The sequence below is a fragment of the Astyanax mexicanus genome, chromosome 24 (assembly GCF_023375975.1).
Source record: "Astyanax mexicanus isolate ESR-SI-001 chromosome 24, AstMex3_surface, whole genome shotgun sequence".
In the NCBI taxonomy this organism is placed as follows: Eukaryota; Metazoa; Chordata; class Actinopteri; order Characiformes; family Acestrorhamphidae; genus Astyanax; species Astyanax mexicanus.
In genome coordinates this window covers 14,530,191-14,542,335 of record NC_064431.1, presented here as the reverse complement: position 1 = coordinate 14,542,335, position 12,145 = coordinate 14,530,191, and the positions used below count along the sequence as shown (strand labels likewise).

The window sequence follows — 12,145 nt, the reverse complement described above, 5'->3', positions numbered from 1 at the left end:
TAGGCTAATGCTGGCTAATGCAATTGATCTGTTGATAATGTGATAAAAAGTGGAATTCCAGCGATCAAAAAAATAAATCTTTAAAAAAAAAAAAAAGTTTTATTAACACATAAGATGAGTGAGCAAAAATGTTTGGTGTGAAACGCTCCATTTTAGGAAAAACGTAAGTATTTCACACCAATACTAAAATAATTTTCAAAATATTTAACTATTTAACTAAAACCAATTTATTCTCTGTTCCAACTCAAATAGATAACAATTACTGAGATGTTGACAGTTGACATTTATTAATTAAATCGGTAATCAAACACTTATTGTCCATTGTTTATTTAACTGAATAAAAAACTAAAAATATATATATTTTAATAAAATAAAATTTTACCATTTGTATATTATAATTAACATTACTTACAAGGGTTACTGAAAATTTAACCATATGTATATTATAATTAACATTACTTACAAGGGTCACTGTGTTTGTTTACTGCTGGGTCTGGAATCTAAATCAAATCAATTAAAACTAATAAAATGTGTATATTTGCATTGTCATAAAGGCACTGATTGTCCCACTTTGTTGATCTCAGCCAGCTAAATAATGCAGAAATGTTGAATAACCAACGTAGAATTCGCCTTCAAGTGTACACCCACACTGATGGACATTATCATAGAAGCCAACTATGGGGGTATTGAGCCACTCGCCCTTACACAACTACGGAAGTGTGTGCTGGGTAGAGGGGGTGTAGAGCCAAATCTGTTCACATTGCTTCAGCATGTAAATGTTTTCTGGAAACTAACATCTAGTATCTGCTTTTTACATTAGAAAATTATTTTGATTTGTTTAATTATTCTACTAAAACACTGCTAAACGTAGATTTAAAGTATATATGAAAAGGTATATTTTAAAATATGTTTTACTTTTTTTTAAAACACTTAATATAAAAATACATGCTAAAGACATCTATTTTAATCTAAAACTAAATTCACAATTTAACATTAAAACGATGAATCAATGAATAAATGTGTGTTCATGTGCATTTTTTGTTTTCAAAATGTAGACGTACTTTAAAAGTGTATTTTTTGCATCTGAAGGTCTCTTATAACATCTTTAAAAAGACATATATTGCATAGAATCAGTTCTGTACCATTTCTAGAATAATTACTAAAATATAATAGTTATGAGATGTTATATAAACCTAATGATTTATAAACAATATCTCTCTTTCAAAATAAATTATGTTTTTTTTTAAGCTAAAACATTTGACTTGTTTATCCAGCTTATTTCGTAATTCTGTGTTCCACCTTAAGTGATAGAGTAATAACTTACGGGCGCCACAAATGCCAGCGTGGAATTACCGTAATATTTAGGTATTTAAGGTGGACTGGATAAGTCGAAACACAAGCTGGGAAAAAGGAGTCAAACTTGAGCCTTAATGCTGGCCTGAAAAGGGTTAAAAGTGCTCAGTCAGAGAAATCCAGCTCCAGAAATCCACTCCAAGATTTCGTTTAACCTGCCTCAGCGGCTCTCTTGCAGCTTAGCCGAACACAGAGCGCCCAGGCTGTCGAGGCTAAACCCTGGGATGGAGTTCTGTTTTCTGGACCTGGATCTGCCACCTTCGGTTAACGGAAGCTAGTGCTAATCTGCTGCTGCCCTCGGAAGTGAACAGTAAAAAGAGAAACAACAGGGACAGGATTGCTGCATTGTGGGTTTTACTGAATTTGCAACATCTGAAGAACTCACCGGGCTGGTTTAGAGCCGCACTAAACTGTAAGTTTGCTCTATTTTATTCAAAAACGCTTCAGAGAGACGTGCTGTAGGTTCCTCTGCACCGTGGCTAGCGTGCTGGCTAGCTGACCAACTAGCTGAGCACCGAAAGCGGGAGCTCCTGAAACTGACAGATCGGTGTTTTAGATGTTTTCTGCATGTTATTAACATTGCTCCACTAATATACACTACTAGTCCTGGTAGTCTGAAAACATGCCTTTAAAGTAGGGACAGTGTGGTTGGGAAGGGAGCTAGCTTGGCTAACCTAACCAAACCTAGCTTAGCTAAGAAATCAGTGGGTGCTGAGCTAGTTCATTAGCTGGCCAAGCTAAATATTTAGCTACCTAGCGTGGTTCCAGGTCCTCTAAAGAACGTATTTAGAACGCAAATGGACAGACAGCTGAATTATTAATGTAAGTATAACATTTTATGGATGTTCTGAGTGTAAGTATTAATTTTAATGATGTCCATTTTATGGTGTTCAGTTTGAGACAGTTCTTTGGCTAACTAGATTTGCTAGCAGACTGCTGAAAGAAGCTGACTGTGGTAGCTAAAGCTAAAAATGTTAGTAACGATTGCAGTCTTGCTGTAAATGTAGCAGATGTATAGATTAAAAGTCCTATGCCCTTATATGGTCACTTTTTTATTTGTGTGGGTTTATATGGAGCCCCTAAGATGACATCATGTCAAAAATTAATAATAATGCTTGCCCACGACCTTACATTACGGGATAATTAAATGGGGATGACTTATTATGATGTGAGAATGAAATAGTTAAGTTGTATACAGCACTTTTTAAGGTGTGGGAATGAGATAATTAAATTGTCTGAACAACTTCCTCATGTAATTACAATCCTCATGTAATTACCTCATTCCCACACCTAATAATTAGTCCCTCTGACTTACTTATCTTGTCCCCACAACTTAATAATCTAATTCCTGCACATTAATAAGGTGTGCCCACAACTTAGTAATAATCTTGTGCCCAAGCTTTAATTATCTCCTCCCTATACCTTAAGTTGTGGCCACACATTCAAATCTCATTTCCACTCATTTCCAATATTCGTCTGCAGAATATAATTATCTCATCACCATGCCTTAATTACTTGTGGCCATGCATTATTACTTTTTTCAGCTGACATGTCCAAATGATTCAGATTTTTTAAAAATCAAAACAGAAGTAGATTCAAAACAGACTTAAATTAAATATATAATGTTTTCGTTACTTCAGTATTGTACAGTAAGTTCTATAATGGGGTTGTCCATCATAAAAGTGACCTTGTTTGGTTTATGGCACCTTTCACACATGCAATTTTTAGGTGTAAAGGGTGCTGCGAACAATGGTCCAAACCAAAGGATCAAAAATTTGGACCGACCAAAAGAGCACCTCTTTTGGTCTGGTTTGTTTGCAGTGTGAAAAAAAAGGTTTTTGAATGGTTCAGACTTTTGGACCAGTTACATGAAGTACAGCAGCATTTCATCACTTGTTAAACAACAGAAGAAGAAAAAGAAGCGGTGTTGTGTCAAAATCGGACTCCCTTTGACTTGTCACTCAGCTGTATGGGTACAACAGAGAGATTGACCTGTTTTAGTAAATAAAGATTGAAGAAAACAAAGGGAAATCTACAGGACATGCCAGCACTCAAAGGGAGTGAGATTTTGGCGTTGATACCTGGAAAGGCACCTTGCCGAACAGACCAATCTGGCAACATCTGACACATTTTACTCAATCAGTGTGAAGTATAGGGAGACTCTTCCCATGTAGTTACTGACAGGACGTAATAAAAAAAATTTGTGCACCCAGTCGCTAAACTGCAGTGTGAAACTATACTAAATGTACAGTGAACAATGTACCTAACACATGGTTTGGACTTATTTGGAGTTATCTGTTCCTCTGTCCACAGGTTCCATGGATCAGTGGTTCCAGAACCTTTATGCGGAAAGACATAGGATAAATAATGTAACTTGTTAATGTGATTTGTTGATGCTGTGCTCAATTGCGGCTCTCTCCAGAGCCTCACTTGTTCCTCGTCTTCTACTCTTGAAGATCAGTGGAGCCCGTTCTCGGCAATAATGGGTCCCTGAGGTTCCTGTTTCATCTGAAACTTTTTTTTTTGTTTTCGAGAGGGACGTTCAGCATGGCTGGACAGTGGGACCCAGTGGATATAGGCACTGGGATTTCTCTAGGCGATGTCCTGGTGAACGACCAGTCATGTGAAGAGGCTGACCATGGGTCCCTGTCCTCTCAGACTTTTCTTGGTCAGTCCCAGAAGACCGAAAGTGACAATCAAGCTTCCAAAGAGGTACTGGACGATCTCATCTCTGTTCAGCAGGAAGACTCTGGTTATATGGAAGCAGTGGAAGAAAAAGTGGAAGAGAGTGGTTCCTACACGAGAACCAATGGCAGGATGGATCAGCTGGAGGAAGACGAGAACGTAATGTTTAACGAAATTGACGACGAGCAAGGGTGCAGGAACGGCGCGGGGAAGGATCCCAAATTCAACGATGAGTCTGGGTCTCGGAATTCTGCGTCTGGAAAGAAAGGGAAGTCGAAAAAAAGTGGATCTGGACCAGGCTCAGCACCTGGTGAGCAGTGTTCACCCACATGGACATCCCCGTCTTCCTTTTCCTATAAATCTTGCCTGTCGTCGTCATCCTCATCCGGACCGGGCAGACACAAGCAGGTTCGGCGACGGAACCACCACCATCATAACCAGGGACGCTTGAGAAGGCAGGCCGGCTTCCAGCTGTTGGTGGCGTTCCGGGATTTCCTGGCTGAGTCGGTCAGCCCTTGGAGTATATCCTGCATCCACATGGTGGTGGACCTCATTGTGTCTCTGACCCATCGCTGTGGGTTCGCTGTAGAATCAGGAGCAATCGCACTTTACGAATTCAGCTCGCTCGTGCTCTTCAAGGTCACGGATGTCGCTGCCATGAAACAGGATTTCAGACGAGTTGCAGACTGGACCTTGAGCTCGGGCGCGGCAGTGGTGGTTTGGGTCAGCAAGGCCACAAGCTTTGTCCGACGAGCTGCTGTGACTGGTTTTAGTGTTCTGAGTTTGGCAGTGTTTCTGGGTGCTCGGTTAATGAAGAGCGTATTGGATAGATTGGGTGGTGAACGAGGAAGGCGGTGGTGGCTTGCTCTGCAGAACAGCTGGGTGTGGAGAAAAGGAGCCTTGCTTATAGGACTAATTCGAGGATGGTTCTCTAAACGAAGGACCACAAGTGAAACATCAAATCCAGACTCTCCCTACAGGGATAAATGCCAGCCTGGACAAGAGCTTGAGAGACTGCTGGCACTAGCACAGGTACTAATCTTTAGAATCCTAGTAGGGATGCACCAGTGTGGGATCAATAGGATCTGACTGAAGCGAACATCTAGTAATGTGCATACAATGTGGTCTAAACTAAGGCTGGGCGATAAAGTAGAAGTATGGCAATATTTTAAGATACAGCTCTGGAAAAAATTAAGAGTCCAATTCAGTTTCTGAATCCATTTCTATTATTTGGCTATTTATAGATTTATGTTTGAGAAAAATGGACATTGTTGTTTTGTTCTATAAACTACAGACATTTTACCCAAATTTCAAATAAAAATATTGTCATTTAGAGCAAAAAATGAGAAAAGGCTGAAATAACAAAAGAGATGCAGAGTTTTCAGACCTTAAATAATGCAAAAAAACAAGTTCGTATTCATAAAGTTTTATGAGTTCAGAGTGGTTGAATAACCCTGGTTTTTAATCACAGTATTCATGCATCTTGGCATGTTCTCCTCCACCAGTCTTACACACTGCTAAACCTTATGCCACTATTGGTGCAAAGATTCAAGCAGTTCAGCTTGATTTGATGGCTGTGATCATCCGTTTTTGCTTGATTATATTCCAGAGGTTTTCAATTTGGTAAAATCAAAGAAACTTGTCATTTTTAAGTGGTCCCTTAATTTTTTTTCAGAGCTGCATATTCATGATACACAGTATGTTCTCAATATTCCATCCATCTAAACAGGATTAATTAGGCCCTTCTGATAAACAATGCAGTTAGTCATGGATTTTAATGGATCCCATTTGCTCAGAAATTAAATTGTGCATCACAATAACAAACTTTATAATTAGAATATACAATCTTTATATCGCCCTCTAAACAGCTCTGAGCAACATGAAGTGGTTTATAATGTAATACAACATTTGTTATTAGCATATGTTCGCATACATTCTTAACACAACATTGTCTGCATAAATTAAAGAGTATTTCAATATTTGGTGGTGTTTTTTTAGATCAGATTAGGTCAGAACAAACTGAAGGGCTTGAGCTTTAGCTAAAGATATAAATCTAAAAAGATTAAGCACTAAGATAATTAGCACTATTTTGCAGTTGCTGTGTTTAAATGCTGCTCGTTTATGTCTGTTATTACGGTCTGTTTTCTTTAAGCCTGTGCAGACTGAGAAATCTCAGAAAAGTCTGGTTAAGATTATACATGCACTCAGTAATCTGATTATTGAGCTGTTTTATATAACTACTGCAGTAATCTGATTATAAACAGATTTTTGAGTTCCATGTAAATTAATTCAGTGATTGTGCTTAAGTACAGCATTTAGGAATTTTTAATTTGTAAATAAATTATACCTATAATGTCTATGGACAACAATTTACACATTTTAAAAACAGCTTGTGATACATGGCCAAGAAATTAAGTAGTTTTGTATTACAAATTAAGATTAAAGAATTTTACTTTTATTTTCTATTATTGACAGGAGATATTTATAAAGGCCTGTTAATTCCTCTATGATGTGAATCTAACCATTCAGTTCTTATATATTGTATCAGAATGTCATGATGAATGGGCCAATAGAAATGCTCCAAAATTGCCTGGAATAAAATTAAATTACAATTTTGGGCACATGTGACTAATGAGAAAAAAATGTATGTAGATGCAAGTTTTTGTTTCTTAAAAAGAAAGCCATGTTCTTGTTTCTCTTTTGCAGGTCCCTGAAGATGAGCTGGACCCGTTTAATGTTTTGGGTGTGAACACTAGTGCCACAGAGTCTGAACTGAAGCGGGCCTATAGACAGCTGGCTGTACAGGTAAGCCTAAGCTATCTATAAGTGTATTAAACTTTTGTATAAATGCATTTCTGTTCGTGTATATATAATTGTATTATGGTTAAATTAATGTTAAATCATTTGGCACTCTATTAGTCTTTGGACCTCTTAAGGTAAAAATGACGTATTATTGGATGTGTGTTTTTGGCTTTTAGGTCCATCCAGACAAGAACAAGCATCCACGTGCTGGTGAGGCTTTCAAAGTCCTTAGAGCAGCATGGGACATTGTCAGCAACCCCGAGACGAGAAGGGAGTACGAACTGTAAGTGCACGTCTTAAAATGACCGCACCAGTGCACTGTGGTGAAATTTCAGATATAGACAGTACCTGTATTAACTTGTAGCTTTCATGCTTACCTATTGCTAAAGCCTAAATCATCCCACACTCGTGAAAGTAATCTCTGTGTGATTTCTGATACTGTATTACTGTTTTCTATAAATATGGATTGGAAATATGTGTTGGTTCACTATAATCATTAGTAACAAACTTCCAAATCCAAAAAACAAAGTAACACGTGTCTCTTTTCCTTTCCATCCATACAGGAAGCGAATGGCTGCAACCGAGCTTTCCCGCTCGATGAACGAGTTCCTGACGAAGTTGCAGGATGACCTGAAAGAGGCCATGAACACCATGATGTGCACCAAGTGTGAGGGCAAGCACAAGTACGTACCACACAACCACACTGTCTTAGCTATATATAATATAATATAATATAATTTTTATTTTTCTCCTCTGCGTTGTGAATTGTAGGCGCTTTGAGATGGACCGAGAGCCACACGAAGCTCGTTTCTGCGCAGAGTGCAATAAACGGCACAGTGCTGAGGAGGGAGACCTGTGGGCGGAGTCCAGCATGCTCGGCCTGCGGATCACCTACTTCGCCTTCATGGACGGCAAAGTCTTTGACATCACTGGTATTTTATTTGACTTATTATTATTAATATAATAATTAGTTTTAATATTATTATTAATGTTATCGAATGACATTACACGGATATTTGATATCTCTTCTGCTATTTTATGGTTCTTTAGTTGCTGTGTTTTCTTTTACTCTGTACAGAGTGGGCCGGCTGCCAGAGGATAGGGATCTCTCCTGACACACATCGCGTGCCCTACCACATTTCCTTTGGTTCCAAAAGTAACCAACCAACCAACCGCCACCGGTAACAGTCTTTTTTTTGTAACCTTGTGTAAACTTGTCACTTAATTTGAGTGTTTTGACTAGATTTGCATTGTCAGTGTGTTCATGGCAACAAGTGCTTTTGCACTGTTTCTCATATGTCTGGTTAGCAATAACGCTAATCCAGCAAGCTAGCTACTGTGGCATTTGCTATTTTCATCCACACTTAATTTCTCTCAGACACTCTCTCTCTTTACATTGCAATATTAAAAAAGCCTGCCGGTCCTAAATTACAATACACCATTAATACTATACCCCTTTCAACAACACAGGGAAATACTAGCATTAAAAGTTGTAGTGATAAAATCCTTACAGTTGGCAGGTCTGCAATTGTAGGAAAACTGCCATCAGCCCAATTAAGATGGGATTCTTTTTAGCTGGGTAGGTAGAAAATGTATGATTTCATTTGCGTGGAATATGAAATCTCAAAATAAATGATTGAGATCAGAGTGCCTTCTTGACCTGCACGCTGCGATCACTTCTAAAAAAGTTTGGAAAACAAATTAATTATAATCCACGTACAGTGTTAATAAAGGTCTTATTACCAGTATTGTATCCCCTTAGCTATGGTAACAACCTCTAAGCTTCTAGGAAAGCCTTTTTACTCCCTAGTTGGAATTAGATTGAAACAATGTTCAAGACTCAAGATAATTGATAAATCATTTCTGCCAGAAGTATTGGACAGGGCTCCATCATTCCAGAGTGTACATATTCACTTCAGTCTGCTGAGAACTGCTTTTATGCTCTCTCCTTCAGACCCCCTTCAGATCATCCACCAGGTGCCGGCTCACCTGCTGACCTACAGGACTTCTTCAACCGCATCTTCCAGGGGGCTGCTCCCGGCGACGCTTCCGCCAACGGTGGCTTCTTCCCCTCAGGAACGCCTCCCCACCACCCCTCGGGACCCGGGTCAGGAACCGGCGGACTGTTTTCAGGCCCCCCTCCTCAGCCGGGGTTCTTTAACCCTGGAGGACAACGAGGAGACCCCGGTGAATGTTGGACTGAAGGAGGGAAGCCCCCTCGCCGGCGGAAGAAGCCACGCAAGCCTTTCCAGCGCTGAGCAGTGCCATGGTGTGCTCCGACAACCACACGGGAAGAATGGCAGATTGTGGCGGACCCAGCCTGCCACAGTCTGGGTTCTGGGTCTGGCCTGGTGAATTTGTGCAGCCAGGGCACAACGAGGGCAATTATGGGTTGATTGACCTCAGAAGAATGTTTTTTTTTTTTTTTCAGTGTTGGTGTGTCGAATCTTCTCAATGCCAACAGGACTCGGGTAAAAACTCTGTGCTGTGTTTAAGACGGTTGGCAAAAGGAAAACGATCTGCAATTGTAGCCTTTTGTGGGTAAATTACAAGTTGTTTCTTTTTTTTTTTTCTTCTTCTAATCGTGTCTGATAGGCACGACTTGTCCATGCCACTCGATTCACAAGATTAACGTGAAATAATTTGCAGAAGTGATTTATTAAATTTTTTTTTCCTTCATGGCCTTCTATTTTTTCTCTTTTGTCATGCACAATTCAACAATGACAACAATAATGAAGATGGTGATAATGGTGATGATAATGGCAGCATGTTTTTTGTTAATGAAGTGTTTATTGTTAGGGTGAATGATTTTTGCCATTCTGTTGTTTCATTTTGCCTTTTTTTTTTTTATAGATATACAGCTCTTCTACCGTCTACCGTGAATACACCTCAGGGATGACTTATGGTGCGGCCACACTCGGTCTAATGAAAGCAAAGAGAAGCTAAAAGTCTTAAGCCATATTTGGACGGGAATAGTTTTACCTGGGGTGGTGGAGTAGATTTATGATATATGAAGATACATGAATCTTATTGGATAAGAAATCTCGGATAAGGAATAACTTCTACGACAGGAGGGGCTACTCTATTTATACACTGCTGTCGCCTCCAAAAATAGGATATATATCCACTATTATAACCAATTTATAATAATAATAATAATAAATAAATATAATGTAGGCTTTAGGGTAAGACACACAGTGCTTAACCTAAAGCTGCAGAAACATTGTGCCTCTCTTTCCTTTCCATTAGATGGTCTCTTCCCACCCCCCCCCCCCCCCCCCCCCCAAAAAAAAGGGTTTCTTCAGAAAAATCACAGAAATTATTTTTTTACAGCACATACACTGATTCACACAAATTGATTGGATATGGGAGTGCACAGTCTGTAATAAAATTGACACCTATCAATACATGATACAGGAATTACTATAACCTGAATATTATGTTATGAAGATAAAGGGCTCCACAATCTTTACTGATGATGCTGGAGTGCACAAATAAAACTATAAAAATGTCTGACCTCATATTTCTCCATGTTAAACACATCCTGTCCCATTAGGGCTTAAGACCAGCAGATCAGTAGAAGTATCCACTGTAACTCTCTGTTTCTACATGACTACAATAATGACGGTCCACAGCCTTGTGAGTGTTGTCAGGAGAAATGCTACGATTACATTTATTACTCTGCTTAAACCCACAGCACTTCCCTTCTGTTTACACTTGAAGGATTTTTTGATTCAGTTTTTTTTATTTTTTTTTTTTGTATTATTTTGCTCATGTTTGTGGTGTATAATAACTGCCGTCAGTCCTCTGTTATCTCTGCTTAGAACTGCTCGATAGCTGATCTGTGTGGGTCGTGCATTAAACTAAAAAACGTCCTAATGCCTAATGTAAAAAATGTTGCAAAATTCTTGCGATTGGATTTTAGTGGTTAGAGGTCAGGATGTAAACACGAAAGAGAAAGCAGTGTATGAAAAAAATAATATTGAAGTTTTAAGGTTTTTTTTTTGCAGTTTTCATTTTTGGTTTTATATCTGACGTTTGTTTTAAACCTCAATTTTGTGGGTCCGTCCATTTTCTCCATGTCACAGAATAAAAGGGCCCCTCCTGAAAACATAATTGCCAAAAAAAAAACAACAACAACATTTTAATTCACTATTAAATTGCAAATTGGCTTAAACCCAATTCAGAAACTGAACAACACCGCGACAGCAAACATTTGGTGATTTTTCCATAAGCGAGTGAGTCTGAGAGAGCACAGTTGGCCATGATCTCTGAGTGTGTACAGCAGGTGGTGCTGTCTTCCCTTATCATCACTTCCATTGTAGTGCTCGCTGGCACAGGCTATTTTTAAATGATGCATCACAGCTGGGGATCCAGTGCTTTCCGCCTCTGTGCACGTGTTGTGATGCTGCAGTTAATTGGCAGCTGTTGGAAAAGAGGCGGAGTCTGACTGTATATGTATTGCGTTGCTTGCAAGTGATTGGCTAGAGATATACTTGCTCTTGTCAACTATGCGTTTGCACACGCATGGTGGCTGCCTCACGTATCTTAAGTCAGTTGGGCGTATTGGTTGTGTGTGTTTTCAGGATTTTAGAGATAAAAAGGTACAAGAGGTGCAGTTTTCCCAGAAACGCAAGGGGGCAGTGCAGAACTTGTCAAAATGCTAAAAAGTTTTAAGAAAAAATTCTACCTGTACCTGAATGAGATCTGTCCTTGCTGCTGTAGCCAAGTAAGTGTGATACTAGAGGCCTCTATTGGAAGCCTCCAGTATCGCACACGTCACTTAGGTGAGTATGTGAGCTATTGCGAGTGCAATGCAACCAGTTGCTTACGTAAACGCATGGCCAAAGTATAGCAAGCATACCTCTAGCTATAGGGAGAGTCCCTTGTGAGTGGCTGAGTTAATTGGCTCAGCGAAATTGGACAGAAATTTGAGTAAAAAATAACAAAATGAAAAAAATTAACGTTCTTTTTAGCCTCATTGCTTTCTTATTGCCATGTGAAGAATGTGAAGTATCGTTCTTTCCGTCTGTTCAGCAGACATTTCATAGAATTGCGTCCATGCTAAAGAGATAGCTGGCATGCTAAAGGAAATAGCCTCTACGTTAATGCCGCTAAAATATAAATGGATAAGTGCGAATTGTTCTTGTAGAGGGAGATAAACGTGCAATTTATTTAGATTTTTTTTATTTTGTCTATTTTCTTTTTTTTATGTTGACCATTTGTATGAAGAATGGCTCAGTTATATGACTACGCAATTTTTGCCATGCTAAATTTATTAAATTGAACTTTATATTTGCTTGGT

The 12,145-nt window shown here is 39.0% G+C and overlaps 1 protein-coding gene across 1 annotated transcript; it reads left to right on the top strand.

Annotated features, from left to right (window-relative positions):
* The first annotated feature begins 1,535 nt into the window (after positions 1–1,535).
* Positions 1,536–9,519, top strand: dnajc14 (DnaJ (Hsp40) homolog, subfamily C, member 14). The gene is made up of 8 exons (XM_007248308.4): positions 1,536–1,765; positions 3,667–5,070; positions 6,745–6,843; positions 7,017–7,123; positions 7,404–7,523; positions 7,612–7,772; positions 7,919–8,021; positions 8,795–9,519. Exons 2-8 carry the CDS (start codon positions 3,901–3,903, stop codon positions 9,096–9,098), a joined length of 2,064 nt encoding a protein of 687 aa, XP_007248370.3. The 5' UTR covers positions 1,536–1,765; positions 3,667–3,900; the 3' UTR covers positions 9,099–9,519.
* Positions 9,520–12,145: the final 2,626 nt, after the last annotated feature.

Coding starts and splice junctions, on each gene's coding strand:
- dnajc14 (XM_007248308.4), top strand. CDS start 3,901: ATGGCTGGACAGTGGGACCCAGTGGATATAGGCACTGGGATTTCTCTA. Junction 7,124..7,403: donor ACGAGAAGGGAGTACGAACT/GTAAGTGCACGT, acceptor CCATCCATACAG/GAAGCGAATGGCTGCAACCG. Junction 7,524..7,611: donor AAGTGTGAGGGCAAGCACAA/GTACGTACCACA, acceptor TGTGAATTGTAG/GCGCTTTGAGATGGACCGAG.